Source organism: Pungitius pungitius, chromosome 8 (genome assembly GCF_949316345.1).
Source record: "Pungitius pungitius chromosome 8, fPunPun2.1, whole genome shotgun sequence".
NCBI classification, from domain to species: Eukaryota; Metazoa; Chordata; class Actinopteri; order Perciformes; family Gasterosteidae; genus Pungitius; species Pungitius pungitius.
The window spans coordinates 13935778-13951655 of record NC_084907.1 but is presented as its reverse complement, the minus strand read 5'-3'; the positions used below and the strand labels follow the sequence as shown (position 1 = coordinate 13951655).

Here is a 15878-nt window from a genome sequence, read left to right as displayed (position 1 = left end):
AAAAGGTTTTAATAAAACATGCAGCCCAATGCTCAAAAATTAGAGACCGTATACAATATGTTGTAGCCCTAGTAGTGTTGCACAACGGAGCACTTTTAAAAGCACAACACCAACAACTTCAGTCAACAGACTAAGTTATAAAGAAGCTAACGTTATTTATATTCTCTTTTTTAGACAGTATAACGTTCATTTATTCATAGCCGTTGACCTATTCGCGTTAACTCGATGAAAATGATCAAACTAACGTTAGATAATCCCTAACTGGTTTGTGACGCGCTCAACGCATTTGGCGCGGAAGTTTGTTTTGTAACTTGTTTGTCTTTAGCGTTTCTCGTAAATCTTCGTCTGGGTTATCCTCTCCACCAAACGTACGTCTCACTTTGGCACGTAATATAACCTAACTAGCGTTAGTTGTGTTTTACTGGATTAGCTATTACCGTAGCCACATCATAGAAGTGCTATGTAACGTCAACTGTCACATCTCCCCAGTGATGCTCGCTTCTAAAAACGATACCGTAGCTTGTTGTTAACTGTTGACGCGAGCCTGGTGTAACGTTAACGTCAGTTAAAACCTGTTGTTCTTCATATTTCATCAGATGATGCGTAAAAAGCGACGCACTTCTGCGGGTAAAGGAGAGGGAGCCACTTCGACCACCAGTAAGTGTTGTGTAACATCACAGCAGTGTAAGACTGACCTATGTGTTTCCCAGTGAAGGCAGTAAAGATATTTACTATTTACAATGATAGTGACGTAGAGTCAGTACCACACAAGTATGACGTCATCAAACCCCATATCCTACTCCCTTCATTACCTACAGTGGATAGAACCATGGCTCTAATATTGTATACATGATTATTATCACATTATGACCTGCTCGATTCTGCTTTTATCAAAGCTTACTTTTGCTCCCTCCGTAGAGGCAAAGAAGAGTCGCAACACTGCTCCCAAACCAAAGGAACCAGCTCCAGAGGAAACAAATGAAAGTGTATTTTGTGTCTTTCTTCGAGAGGCAGGTGTAACCTTGAAACAAGCTGGAACATCAAATGAGATCGGTAAAATACACTCAATCTAATGTCAAAACACACGCAGCCCCCAGTTGAGATTTGTTGGGCCACTTCTGGTTTCACCGGTCCTTGTCTTTTCCCTTCAGCTGTCGACCAAATCGTTTTCCAAAAAAGGTTACAGAAACAACTTCAGAAGAGTCCCAGGTACCCTGGGGTAGGTAAAAACTTCATCTCTACACAAGATCAAGGTAAACAACGTGAGTCAGTTATGTTTCATGGACACTTCTTTGCTCAGATTGTGCAGGAATTCACCGCTGGACTGGAGTCACATATTGAGGACCCTGAGCGGTTTAGGAACTGTCTTCTTCCATGTGTCCCACGATTGTCTGATGCAGATTCCGGGTGAGTCTCATGTGGAAAGACACTTAACGGTAATAGAGGCAGTGATAAGGGCACAGCTGCATCGTAGATCAAGCTTATGAGTGACTATGGTGTTTGACATACTGACATGTTTTCTTCTGTGTTGCAGTAACGTCAGCTCTTTTCAGGAAAGTCTGCTACGCATGCTGTTGGGGATCGAGATGCTGCAGGTCAGATTTGACCCACAACATCGCCCCTTCACAAAGGATGTCACGCAGAATAAAACTAAAGTTGTAATTGTGTTTTTTTGCTGTCGGGCATTTAAATGTGAATTGTGTCCGTATTCCACCTCTCCCCAATCTACTTTTTGTTGTCATGCAGACCCTCATCATCAACACTTTGCTCGAGAAACTCCCTGAATTTATGTTTGATGGGTCCGTATTTCGTTTTTTACAGCATTTTAACCATTTTACAGTTTCGTTTTTTTGTTATTTAGCTAAATATGACCCTGTTCTGTCCCTCACAGTGTTGGAGATGGAGGACTCAACATTCCTCACACAATTATCAACCAGTTTAAATGGCTAGACCGAGTTGTGGACAGCAAGGTGATCATTTATTTGATGATAGGTTGCACATGAGCAGAGATCACAGCCTTTCCAATGTTAATAACGGTGCTTTTGTTTTTGCTGATCTGTTAGTCCAGTAGACCTGCAATCATGTGTTTCATCCTCATATCAGTAATCACTAAAGTCTAGAAGGGCATGTCCTCATTTCTGCCCTCTTTGTGGCCTGTTATTTGCAGGAGTTGGCAGCGAAGCTCATGGAGCTGGTGTCAGTAGCACCAGTCGAGGTTCAGCGTGACATCATCAGCAGCTTGCCTGAGATACTGGAGGACTCCCAGCACAATGACATAGCTAAAGAGCTCAAGTATGTGCAGTACATCTCTACTACAGGTCGGTGCTTCTTTGGCTGTCGTTTCAGAGTCACTGATCCTACTTGCTGCCCTGTTTTCTGTAGCTCTTTACTGCAGGAGAACACTCAGATCACTGTCCCCATCCTGGATGCCCTCTCTAGTTTGAACCTTAGTTCCTCATTACTTACTGAGGTAATACACACAAACATATTAAAGGCCAAGGGAATGTGTCTGGGTTGTTATTGGTCACTGTCTGCCCTCTCAGGTCCGTGGAGCTGTTATGGTCACCTTGGGTGCTGTGCAACTGGAGGACCTACCTGTGGTGGTCAAGTTCATCCTACATTCTGTCTCAGCCTCTAATGCATATGAGGTCAAAGCTTACTGTCATGTCGACATTGTTCTGCATAAAAAAAAAAAAAAAGCGTGAGATAATAGTTGTGATTTGTAACATCTATTTTAAAGTCAGCAATGTGCTGTGTGCTCTTTTTTCCCCGCTTGTAGGTGGTGTGTAATCTTCGTAAAAAGCTGGATTTGGAGCAGTGTGTTCTACCCCTTGCGCTACAGGCTTCTCGGAGCCTCATAAAGAGCAAAGGATCAGCAGCGTAAGACATCACAGATTTAAAATCCCTCATAACTTTTTATATAATGTTTGGTCAGGGACCTATTTAGAAGTAGGCCACCAGGTTCTTGATATAATTGTATTCCTGAATTTGATCTAATGATTCCGGTCTGGGAACAGTTCCGCTTCCACGCCATCAGCTGGCAGCAGCCAAGACAGCGTTACATTGATTTTGGATGGCATCAAGTCAGCGGTGCGATTCCAGAAAACAATATCTGAGGCTTGGCTCAAGGTCAGAAATTAAAATACTGAATTGGTATTTTATTTTACCTTGCTTTAATTGATTACCATATGCTGTTGTTTCTGCTTGTTTCAATTTTAGCGTTTCATTACTGAACTGTTAACTTGTTGTTTTTTATTAGGCGATAGAGTCTGTGGACGAAGAGGAGGACCATAAGGTGAGCGTAATCCCCTGTGTTCACATACATATTCAAATATACACTGTATGTACTGCCTTTATATTGCATGAATAAAATAGACTAGATAGGAGCGTTCAGTGTCAGTTCTATACTCTATAAGAGAGAGAGAGAGAGGTCAAGTAGTTATGTCTCGTTGTATTAATTAGTTCTGTTATTGACGTGCCTAATGCGTAACCAGCTATTCAAATATGTCTGAATATATGTGTTTCTTTTTTTAAGCGAATATTCAAATGTCATTTTGAGCAATTTTGACAGCCCTACTGTATACTCATCTGTCATCTGCAAATCTGATCAACAGACATTTTTGTAAAATCCGGGACCTGTAGGACAACTGTTGTTTCACATGTAACATTTACGGGGATTTAAATCCGTCAGTCCCATGATAATTGCCTTGCCATGTCAGGTGTTAGATCTGCTGGTGCTGTTCATCCTCCACTCCACCAACGCCAACCAGAGTCGGCGCGGGGCAGAGAGGGTGCTGAAGGTGAAAGTGAGGAGTGGATTCATCCAGGAGGTTCTACTCCAGAGGACCTTCAGTGTCTATGCTCAGGTGGGTCAGTCTGCTGACGTAAAGTGCATTTTATTCATAGACGTTTAGTGTTAGTCTTTGAACGGTGGGTTGTATTAATCAATGATGACTCTCTAGGTCATGCGGGGGTATTTCCCCTCCATCCTGGCTCTGGCTCAGAGTCTGTTGCGCTCCCCTGACCCGTGTGTAGTGCCTTTTGGTGGACACGTGTACCGGCACTCATTCACTGCGTTCGACTCGTACTGCCAACAGGTGGGTTTGAGATTCTTTTTTTAAAAGGTTCTTTGTTTTTTTGCACCCGAGTCATTTTATTTCCACCCCGCATGTTTTACAGGAGGTAGTGGGCTCCCTCGTAACCCACGTGTGCAGTGGTGTGGGCGGGGAGGTGGATATGGCCCTGGAGCTGCTCTGCGGCCTTGTTACAGAAAAACACTCCGAAATGGCCCTTTATGCAGTGTTTGTCAAGGTGATCCATATATCTGTGTTTCTGTATTTCTATTCACAAACCAAACCGGGCAAACCACAAACCAAAAATGTAATATCATTGTTTTTGGTTAGTTTTTTTAATCGAGAACTGTATTGGATTCAGGGAATCTTGGATTACATGGACAACCTCACACCCCAGCAGATCCGTAGACTCTTCCACCTTCTGAGCAGCCTGGCATTCGGGCAACAGCAGCAGGGATCTCACATCCAGGTAAACGTTCGAAGGACGACTCAGTCTTTCAAGTTCAAAGCCATTTTTTGTCTTTTCTCACCTGCTGACCGAGCTCTCTGACTCCGTTTCACCCCTCAGGATGACATGCACATTGTGATCCGCAAACAGCTCTCCAGCATGGTGCCAAAGTACAAGCGCATCGGCATCATTGGTGCTGTCAGGATTGTAGGAAGCATGGGGGCCGCCAGGTAAGAGGAGTTACTCACAAGCAGAACATATGCTTAATGTCAGTATTTCACTTCTTCATTCGGTCCCGATCATAATCCCCCCCGTCCACTCTCCCACCTACCCCTGAACCCCCCAGGCTGAAAAGGAAGGAGTCATTACCCCAGGAGACACTCAGACAGGTACGTTGTTTAAAACAATCACAATGAACAATGTGTATTTTTCGCAAACGTTACGGTTTTTAAATTTCCATTTCAATATGCCTTTTATTCTAGAATGCCAGACCTCTCCCCACACTTTGTTTTAGCACTGTGCCAGTGCAGGAGGAAGTTTGAACCCATCATAATTCAGCGCATGGGGAATAATTGTCCGTGTTGTTTGTATTTGATTAAATCCATCAGCGTCGTCCTAGCTGGCGCTAAGGTCAGGATGCAGCACCAGTGCCATTTCAAAATAGATAACTGAAGGGGAGGAGAATAACTGGCCAATAGCTATCGTGTACCCAAAAGCTTCTTTCTGTGAGTCATATTACTTATTGTGGCTTACAGTTATGATTAAATAGGGACGTATGTCTGCAGTCCATATTTTCAAGTAAATATAGATAACACTAACTTGTTATGTTCTTCAATTCTAGATATAGTGTTTAATAGTAGATACTGTTAGATCATATAAATCAGCTTTTTTCAACATATTTAGCATGCAATTCGATTTTATAAGTTGAGACAGATTTTGTGTCACACATTTGTGTTTACCAGTCTGCCATCGTCATCACATTATTTCAGAAAGCTGTGCGAGCTGAGTGCTTTGCTCTTCAGTACCTTAACATCTTGCTGGGACTTCTTAATGGCAGAGGGCAAACAAAAACTTACCAGTAATAATTTCCCTTGCGACAAACTGAAAAGGCACATTATTATTGGCGGAGAGCTGAGATGTAAGATGCGTTTTTTCTCCATTTCTGTTACACCAGTCATCAGAGCGCACAGCGACAGTAAATGGAGTAGACTGGCCTGTAGTCATGTACGTGTGTATTGCTTGTTGCAGGTGACAGCCCTGTTAGAGCTGGTAAAGTCCAGCATCGAAAGCTCGCCTGAGGCTGCAGCTCTCTACTATGACGAACTGGCCAATCTGATGCTGAGCTCTACCCTGGACCCGCAAGTGCAGGTCTGTCTCAACCAAACACATGTACCATTGTCCCATGTCGTTATCACCCCTCTTATGGCTTCATGTTCACGTCTTTGACATGCATCTAACACAAGACACAACTAAGGCAGCATTCTGGTTGTGTGATGTTCCAACCAACAGGAGAACATTGGAAAGAGTGTCATAGATGACTTCCAGGTTGACTTTGTTGCGGATCTCGGACCAGAAATGTCGGGGTAAGTGATTGGCAGCAAAGGAAATTTCTTGTTTTAGGAATCATTGATTCTTATTACTACTGTTATTATTCTCTCCTCTGTGTATCACAGTTCCTTTCCTCTTCCGCCGCGCGTGATGTACGACCTGGAGGGTCAGGGGAGCATTGCCATCAACTTGCTGCCACTACTGGCCAACGATATCAAGATCAAAGGAGAGCAGCAGAGTCAATCCACAAAGGCCCACAGGTCAGTCACCTCACTCTCACCACATGCCATTGTATTTCACTTGCTGTCTGTTTATTTTGCAATGTGTTACAAACATGTATGTAACTAGCAGGATGTTGCATATTGTTTCCTTCCTGTATGTATGTGGGGACAGGCGCGTGTCTCCTCTCGGTCTGTGTCCGTTTTTCCGCCTCCTGAGACTCTGTGAGCACAGATTGCACCAGGGAGACCTAGAGGAGATTGACGGCCTCCTGGGTGAGGAAGTGGAAGTTGCACCATTTCACTGATCTCATTTTTATGGCTGTTAAACAATGTGCGTGTGTTTCCGTTTGCTGGAACAAAGGCTGCCCGCTGATTCTGACGGACATGGGCGTGATGGAGAAAATGGAGAGCCTGTCAAAAGCCGAGAGGGAATTTCTCTGTACGTTGCTGTTTTACACCATCAACTGGTTCAGAGAGGTAACTGCATGTGCGTGATTTTTACGTTTCTTAAAAGTTGGTTAGACATAACTAAAACCATCCTTTGATAGGTCATCAATGCATTCTGTGAACAAAAAGAAACCGAGATGAAGATGAAAGTGATGACCCGTCTGCAGAACATCACTTACCTTCAGACACTGCTGGAGAGGGCTTTGGCAGGTGACTCTCCAATCAATGCTGAGCATCTAAAGATCTACCCATCGTGCCACGTGCATGTTGAAGAAAAGCACTTTTTCTTTACCGTGTCTTTCAGTAACACCTGGCTATGTTCCACCCGTCGCCAACTTTGATGGAGAAAGCACAGATGGGGCAACACTTAGTTCTGCTGCTCCTGTGAATAAGGCAAAGAAAGGTAAAAGAGGATAGTTTGCTCCAAATAGATGAGCTTGATAAAGGAATAAATACCCATATAATTGTCTAACTCACACATGTGGTGTTTCAGATGGCGCAGGAAAGAAAAGGAAGGCCAGTGGCAAGATTTCCTCAGAGAGCGGCTCTCAGCTTGACGAGACAACTGAAGCAGACAAAACTCAGCAGGTTAACGTTTACTTCACGTATGAATCTTTTTTTTTATTTAATGGAACTCTGCTTAAAGGGGTATTCTGCTTGTCCTAAAGGAGCAACCGGAGAGGGAGGTCCGCCAAGGTGTCAGCCTGGTGTCCTACAGACCATATTTCAGGGAGCTGGACATGGAAGTGCTTAATGTGCTGCAGTGTGGCCTGCTGTCGTGTTCACTGCTCGACTCTGAGCTCCACACCAAGGTAAGAATGGCTTGGTGTGGCTTTTTTGACAAAATGATTTGCTTTTGTACTGTATTTTGTATACTTTTGGAATATCAAGGCTCCTAAACTTTAAAATGTAACTGTCCACACCGTGTTGAGATTTTTTGGATGGTAGTCAGATATATTTAGATGCTCATGACAGAATATACGTATATTTTTTGCAAATTAGATTCGAAATATGATTCTACAGAAGTGTCAGATTTTATTTATGGAAATGCTGAGCAGATTTCTTACTTTCTGCTTATTGGTACTTAGTTACACTTGATTGTTTGTTTTGTATTAGAAGGATGAGAATTTGTTGGAATTTCAATGAAATTAATATCCATCCAGTTTTAATATACTACACAAACTGAAGCCCCACATACATCAATACACCAGCTTCTCTTATGCATCTCTATTCATTCTTATGTGGATGAGGTGCGGGAGGAGGTTCTGCTGGGTCCTGCTGAGCTGGTGTTCTTGCTGGAGGACATGCATCGCAAACTGGAGTTCGGTCTCACAGCTGCCCCCGCCAAGAGAACTCCTTTCTTCAAGGTGCAGAGCTAACCTTGCCCTCACAGTGATGAGGGCAGATCAGAGGCGTTATGAAAGAACATCTGTTTGCAATATCCATTATGATTTCTTTCAGGGTTTTTTCTTTCAGCCAAATAAAACAAAAGCCTAAAGAAAGTATATATTCTGTCCTGTCTGCAGAGACGCTTTGAGTGTCTATGATATGTTGTTATACTACATAGGTTATCTGTATAAAACTAATATGCAGGCTTATATGACACCAAACTTAATGACATATTGTCCTGTGCAGGGAAGGGCCGATAAGAGCCTGGGCTTCTCCCATCTGCAACAGAGGAGCGCCAAGGATATTGCTTCCTACTGTGTCCAGCTGCTGCCTGCCCTCTGCTCACACCTGGAGAACTGCCACAACCATTTTCAGGTGCAAAGAAAGCCGTAGATATGAGTGAAGACTTTGCCCGCTTTCTTCCATTGGTTTTAAAATAACTTGTGCCTTGATTTCCCCCAGACACTGCTGTCTGAGAACAACGGTATTGTGGACGGACCTGCCACAGATGTTCAGGAGCACAATCTGATGTCATCAGGCTACCAGCTGCTTCTGCAGGTTCTGAACACCACTTTAAGCTGGTGAGGAGGACCAGCACCACAAACGTTCAACTCTTTTTTTTGGGAGAGCAGTGTGCCTTTGAAAGAGTTACAGTCAGGCGTCTGTTTAATTATGTCTGTGAAATCCATCTTTGACTTTGATTTTTCAGGTCTGGATTCAGCCAGCCAGGACAGAGGAGCTTACTGAAGAAGGCCTTAGGAGTTTTGGCTATACGACTAAAAGAGGAAAGCGCTGAGTTGACCTTGGCGCAGCTTGTTAAGTGAGTGATAGAGGTTAAGAGCTTCAGATGAACTACTAAATAGGATCCGTGTATTTTCCTTTTTAATCTATTGGTTTATCAAATTCAATTTCCTTTGGTGGCCTCTCGTATCCTTTCTGCTCAGAGCTCAGATCTGAATGTTCTAATGAAGTCCAATGGTTTTAAAATGTATCATTACCTACTTTCTTGCTCTGTTTAGACACAGCTTCAAGTACCTGGTGAACTTCCGCAGCACAATGCCAAGTCTCAGCGTGGCCCTGTGTCTCTGCCAGCTTCTATCCACTGTGTCGGAGAAAGGAGGCGACCCTGCTGCCTTCAGAGAGCAGACGGGTCAGTCTGACATGCTGGCTCAATTCAATCCACTTGTCAGCTATCAATTGGACTGTGATAATAAATGTCTCATTTGTCTTCCAAGCTTCCCTAGCAAAACAATTCCTCAGCCAAGACTGGGTGACAGCCGCCGGAGAGAAGGAGCGAGGGAACAAATTCAATGAAGCCCTTCACACTCTCCTAAGGTGTGTCTGCTTTTCAGAAAGCCATTGCATTTCAAAATTGATGGAAAGTAACAAAAACTTATTTTATTATTGGAGCCTGATACGTGGGTAATTAATTTAAGATTTTTTTTAAGGCCACAAATATCCTTAAAATGACAGTATAGGTTGTGCTCTAGCTTTTGTGAATTATTCACGCTATCTAAATTTTGAATAAGTAAAGGTCATTCATAAAAAGAGTTTCATCTCTATAGAACCTTTGAAAAAAGCATTTATCTATTTAAAAGAAGCCCATTGCTCTTTTATAAATGCACTCCCTACTGTACAGTGTAAGCAACACATAAGTGCAACACATTGGAACTCACAGATGGCCTGCTGTACAACCACATCCCACGTATTTGTTATCACACAACAAATGAATGAGGATGGTATTTTGTTCAGCATTTCAGAAAAGGTACACAACGCTACAATCACATCACAGAATGTAAAAGAAGAAGTTATGAAGTGCACGGTATCTAGTCAACACCTTCGGTATCATATGTGGTATTCGTATGTGTGAACATGCATCTAAGTGTTCTACTTATGATGTCTTCGTCCTTTCTCCTCTCTGCAGAATTTACCTGGTGCATGTCGATGATGTCCTGAAGGCGGTCGAGGAAATAGCAGGAGTGGGAATCCCTGAGCTCCTCGCTGCATCCAAAGATGAGAGCTCTACGTCATGGCCTACTCTCAACAGGTGGATCACCATCATTCCAAAAGTAGCAGAATGCAATTTTGTTGATTGGTGTGCTCATGCCATCTTGCACTGCCTGACTGTGATACCAATACTAATCACATTAAAGGGAGTCCATACTGTTATTATTTATGTTGTAAATGATTCGTTAGGTCAACATTCCTGGTGTTCTACAAAGTGTTGATGGCAGAGCTGGAAAAGGCCATCAGGAAGATTCCCGCTGGCAATGTCAGTGACAACACTGAGGTAAGTTGTGTTCTCTGGTATTGAGTATACCCAAGACCTCAACGTATATCCAGAGACGCACAACCCTGCTACACATCTACCAAAGAGGAGCAAATACCTGTTGTATGTAGTGGATTGTTGTGCATAACTAGCTATATGTTATTTCTGAGTTTTGGGACAACCAAACATCTGACCCGTGTTCTCCTTCAGGCTCAGAGTGAGAAGCTGCTGACGTGGAACCTGGCTGTCAGAGATTTCCATGTCCTGGTCAACTTAGTGAAGGTGTGTTAGCATCGTCATCTAATAGCTGTGAATGTCTTTTCAACTGATTTATGACTCATCTATTCCCAGCATTCAGCAATTTACTGGGTCATATTTTGATTCATTTTTGGTGACTTAAACAGCAGGTTGAATTAGATGTGCAATTTCTTCATCATCATCATCATCATCTTTTATCCCATTTATTCCTTTATGGATTCATTAGTCTCTGACAATTGTGCTCATTTGCTCATATATTTTTGCTGTAATCTCTTTCCACAGGTGTTTGATTCCAGGCCGGTGCTCAATGTGTGCCTGAAGGTGAGTTGACTGTACTGAAAAATATTTCTTATCCTGGTGAAACTGCTTTGACCCTGTATTAACTATAATGTTGTTATTTGTAGTATGGCCGCCTTTTCCTGGAGTCTTTCCTGAAGTTGGGGATGCCGCTACTAGACAACAGTTTCAAAAGGCACATGGTACGCATTAGATCTTGTCACTTAATACAGCTCCCAAATGTCATGTTACAATAGTACACTTAACCCAAAATAATTTGCCAGGTTCCTAATTTGATGTAAACAAAATGTGAATTACTATAATAGACCAATAATTGCATACTAATCAATATTCTAGTTCATCCCAGACCAAGCCATTTGATTAGTACCCTTCTAATTGAATTAAATTAGAAGGTGTGTTCAGTTTTGGACATACCTTGATTTACATATAACACAACATTTTGTGCGAAAGAAAGGTTGAGTTAAAAACAACCAGTGCTGTAAAGTACCACCAAACGGACTTTCTTTAAATGAAAAATAAGCAGCAACATAAGATTATACAAGCAATGGGCTAAAAGTCGTCATATAAACACACCAAAAAACTGTGCCAAAAAGAAAAAGACAGACACACTTGACTAAACTACAACAGTGGGCTAACTGTTCTCTCGCTTTGAAATAGCTGCTGTGGTTCGGTGATGCATTCAGCTCCTTTATAGCAAGCGACCCCTACTGGCCGCTGGCCTGCTAAGAGTGGTGAGCGAGGAGCCAGCGGGCAGCGGGCTAGTAAAAGGTGTTTGGAAAAAGTATGAGTCACCACGAGAAGTGTCTGAGTTTTCACCCATGACTGGGCACCCAAAATATTAAGCAGTTTGCTTCGGCAGTAGACGTGGACGGACACAGAGGCGCATGCTCATTCGGTCACAGATACACAAACTTCACTCACAATCACTCACAAGGCCACTAACACATAACTTCTCCTCAGGCTTACTTCTGGTATACATAAGTCTTAGTGAAGGAATTGGAGTGACTCTGTGTGATGCTTTTGCTTTTTTAAGGAGGATGTCCAGAGTCTGCTGAAAACCTTCCAGCTCAGCACCCGGCAGCTCCATCACATGTGTGGACATTCTAAGGTAGCCATAGTTAACATAGTTTCGACCTAGTTTATTTCTAATTTTTTTTCGTTGAAGAAATCTCTCTGAAAAAAGTCTAGTGAATTTAGAAAAAAGACCTTTCTTGGCTGAGTTGCTATCGTCTCACTGTGTTTTGGCCCTCAGATTCTCCAGGATACAAGCCTGACCAATCACGTACCGGCCTTAAAGAAGAGCCTCGAGCTGTTTGTTTACAGAGTGAAGGCCATGCTGATGCTTAACAACTGTCAGGAGGCATTTTGGATTGGCAACCTGAAGAATCGCAACCTAAAGGTACAATTATTGAACTCCTAGTCAGTGTATCTGTACATATTTTGTGCTTACAGTAAACACATGATATATTCTGCAGGGTGAAGAGATTCTTTCTCAACAATCACAAGGAAGTGATGAGGATGAGGATGAAGATGAGGAGCCACGTTCCCCGCTGCCTGGGGATAAGTCAGAGGTTGAGGTAGCTGTCATTTTCAGGCATTGTGTTCAATCTGATGCAGCAATAGGATTGGATGAAAAGTTGAAAGGTTTTCAATTTGATTTATTTTGACACATGACCAAGAATTTACTTCAAGCAGACCAAGAATGAATTGAAAAAACTGGTTCAAACAATGAAACTCTGAAAATAACCAAATGTCCGGGGCAAATATAATTAACAATCTTAACTGATTATACTAACCTTTGTGAACTCTAAAGATTGGGGAGGAGTGTGGACTAAAACATTTTATTTGAAGGGCGGATAAGATAACTAGGAGCTTTGTAGCATGCTTGTGATTCGTGGTTGACACAGTTAACAGGGAACACGTCTGATCTGGTCTCGGTTCCAAGAACCTGTGTTATGTAGTTTGTCCTTAATGTGTCCTACGTTATACAAGCTAGTTCACAGCTTTAATTGAGCAGTCTGCCAAATATTTCCTGTGTGCTTTTCCTCAGGCCGCAGAGACGGACTCTGAGGAAAGTAAGGCAGTCAACGGAGAGGAAGATGTGGACGAAGATGATGTCACAGATGACTCTGATTAACCCAACAATGGTGTCTTTTTATAGGTGACCTTTTCTAAATATTATATAATGTGCTGTATGCTTTATTCTATCTGCTGTCAACTAAATTTAAAAAAACACTTTTGTGAGATTGTTTCAGGCTGAGTTGTCTCATTCAGTATGAATATAAACACCCTGACTTTTTGAAATTACGCACCGGAATAAAGAGGGACATCAATTAATGCAAGCTTTCTCTACCTCCTGCATTTGAGAACACGTGAATGGTGCAATATTGATTATCAACATCAGCAAAGATTATTAGCAATGTAAAGCCAGAAGTTCCTCTCCCTCTATGGCCGTTGTATCTAGAGATTTTCCTTGCTCGGCTGATTTTGCTTTTGATGATTAAAACGCATCGCATGATCTAATTGGGCCGGAGCTGAGCTAGTAAACACATTTAAATGGAAAATAACTTGGACTCGGCCCAACTCAGGTCCTGGTCCAAAGTCCACCAGTGAGGCCCTCTGCAGGAATACTCTGTTCGCTTTACCTGAAGGGAACCTTTTGTAAACTGAAAGCGGACGGGCCCAGGTAATAAACATATAACAGACGTTCGGGGCTTAGCCAAAAACCCTTGTCATTTCCAAATTAATCAAACAAACCATATGTACATGCTATTTAGTATCAAACTTAGAATTTCGATGAAAATATGAAACAGGCGGCGCGACACTCGCCCGTCCATGGTGCCATACATTGAGTATCAATGCTCTTCTGCATTAACCAGTGATAAGCCTGTTTCTGTGTGTCCATTAACTTGTTTGGGCAGTTTTCTGCCTATAAATTCCTGCAAGCAAAGATGTGTTTGGAAGTACCCTAACTAGTAACTGGAGGACAAAAAATTACTTAAGTAAAAATGTATAAATAAATGCTTGAATAAAATAATACATTAATGTATTCATTAATTAAAGTTGATACCTAAACCGAACACAATTAAATAAATCAATTTCTACATTATTTTTACATTTTTGGATTTATTTATTTATGTCTACATTCCTGTATTTATTTCTGTGTCTGTATGTAAATGAACTTAGGCGGTCCAAACCTCATTCTTGAGCAGGATTGGTCAAGTAGGGGAGCAAGACAGAAGCAATCGATCCACAGCACATTGCTCCTGTAGAGCGTCTAGAAGCTGCTAGTGGCGCTCATGGCTTTGACTCGGCGGGATGTGGCTATAAGTTCATGTTTAACGTGTAGGCAGCGTAACAACAGCAGTTGTTTAGCTAACGTTTGCTAAATGCTGTTGTTCAAGGTGCCAACATTTTTTTTCAGCACCGGGAACTGCAAACCAACCAATTTCACCTCACATGACATCGCACCCAGGCAGAAAAAAGTTTGGGAAATAAGAATGCAATTCAACACTGATTTCAGATCTATGCTTGATCAGAGCATTTATTTAACTTTGCCTTACATCATGCAGCTGGTGACACAGGCATTTACTGGAGCATGTCTGATAATAAGCATACAGTTTGTACAAAGACATCCAGAACCTCCATGTTGACCTGCAGTTAAAAGGGTTGAGGTTAAAGGGTCTGTTCAGCAAGATGTAATGTTCTTATGGTCAACATTTGCAATGTGACCTGACTCACAATACAAACAGCACACATTAATCACAAGTCGACCTCACTGCAGTTTAAAATTGAGATTGAGGTGTTTCTCTTCTGGTTCCAGGAGGACCGTACACTGTTTGATCAACCTCCACATCCATGTCTTCATTGAGCTGAGACAAGTCCTCCGTCACTCTATCCAGCCGAACCTGACAAGTGTCTTTCTTAACGTTCTTCTCTAAATCGTTTGCTAACAATCGCAATTGATTTGAAATGGTTTGTAAAGACAATGTAGACCAGTGGTCCCCAAACTAAGGCCCGCGGGCCAGATACGGCCCGCCTCCACATTTGGCCCGGCCCCCTGAACAATACCAGAGGGGCATTAGGATTTTTTTTTCAGTCTGGCCACGCAAATCCTTGAGTAGCCCCTGTGAGGTACAACGGAATAATGGAGAAAAGGTTGATTCAGAATGCAGGGTATTTAACCTGCAGTGGTCAAACGATTATTTGTTTGTTCAATGCTCTCTGTCAAGAGGCAGTGGCGGTTATTATTTATTTCATTTTTTTCTGTAAAGATCCCAGAGAAGATTATTTGGTTATTATTTATTTTATTAAGTGATATTATTTATTTTCCTGACTTTTTTCTCTGTGAAGATCCCGGATTGTTATTATTTGGTTATATGTGGCTTTCTGGAAAACAATAGGTTGCATTTAGGCACCCACTGCAATCGTCACACTTTTTCTGCCCCCGGCCCCCTTCAAAGAAGGTTAAAGTTATCTGGCCCTCACAGGAACAAGTTTGGGGACCCCTGATGTAGACAAATGGTAATAACAAGGTCTGCCGAGAAAGCCAACTTCAAGACAGTAAATGTAGGCGAACAGAAATGTAGAAATATATATATGATTAAATAAATATAACTTATTTATTTATGGTTACATTCATTTTCTTATTTCCATGTTTATTTCAACATTTATTTATTTAGTCATACATTTATTTATTTATCTACACATTTATTTATTTATTCCTGTGTTTACTTTTACTTCATTCATTTATTTACGCAATTATTTATTTATACTTAAATCCATTTTTGTCCTCCATAAGTAATTAAGTAAGTAAGTTACGTTAAGTAGGTTATTAAATGACAAAATAAATGGTGTAGACCTGATTCTTCCTTAACTTGATTATAAAACATGTTCTAGGTTTAGGAATCTTTTCCTGCATCCTCAGC

The 15878-nt window shown here is 41.9% G+C and overlaps 1 protein-coding gene across 1 annotated transcript; it reads left to right on the top strand.

The window, feature by feature from the left end:
* The first annotated feature begins 89 nt into the window (after positions 1-89).
* Positions 90-13936, top strand: fancd2 (FA complementation group D2). Its single transcript, XM_037448243.2, has 44 exons — positions 90-368; positions 597-657; positions 919-1053; positions 1152-1219; positions 1301-1407; positions 1535-1595; positions 1747-1799; positions 1892-1970; positions 2168-2292; positions 2383-2470; positions 2544-2648; positions 2780-2880; positions 3018-3129; positions 3260-3295; positions 3720-3866; positions 3963-4097; positions 4180-4311; positions 4435-4542; positions 4642-4751; positions 4868-4910; positions 5770-5889; positions 6031-6104; positions 6195-6329; positions 6463-6563; positions 6652-6767; positions 6839-6947; positions 7042-7140; positions 7231-7325; positions 7406-7549; positions 7988-8104; positions 8373-8501; positions 8589-8707; positions 8836-8946; positions 9146-9276; positions 9362-9461; positions 10051-10173; positions 10323-10416; positions 10606-10677; positions 10936-10974; positions 11058-11132; positions 11984-12058; positions 12203-12349; positions 12426-12527; positions 13001-13936. The coding sequence occupies exons 2-44, from the start codon at positions 597-599 to the stop codon at positions 13085-13087; spliced, it is 4320 nt and encodes a 1439-aa protein (XP_037304140.2). The 5' UTR covers positions 90-368; the 3' UTR covers positions 13088-13936.
* The last annotated feature ends 1942 nt before the right edge of the window (positions 13937-15878 follow it).

Bases quoted from the DNA above. Each gene is read 5' to 3' on its own strand.
- fancd2 (XM_037448243.2), top strand. From the start codon at position 597: ATGATGCGTAAAAAGCGACGCACTTCTGCGGGTAAAGGAGAGGGAGCC. The intron at 7,141-7,230 runs GTAAAAGAGGAT...GTGGTGTTTCAG, and splicing joins TGTGAATAAGGCAAAGAAAG to ATGGCGCAGGAAAGAAAAGG. The intron at 12,528-13,000 runs GTAGCTGTCATT...GCTTTTCCTCAG, and splicing joins GGGATAAGTCAGAGGTTGAG to GCCGCAGAGACGGACTCTGA.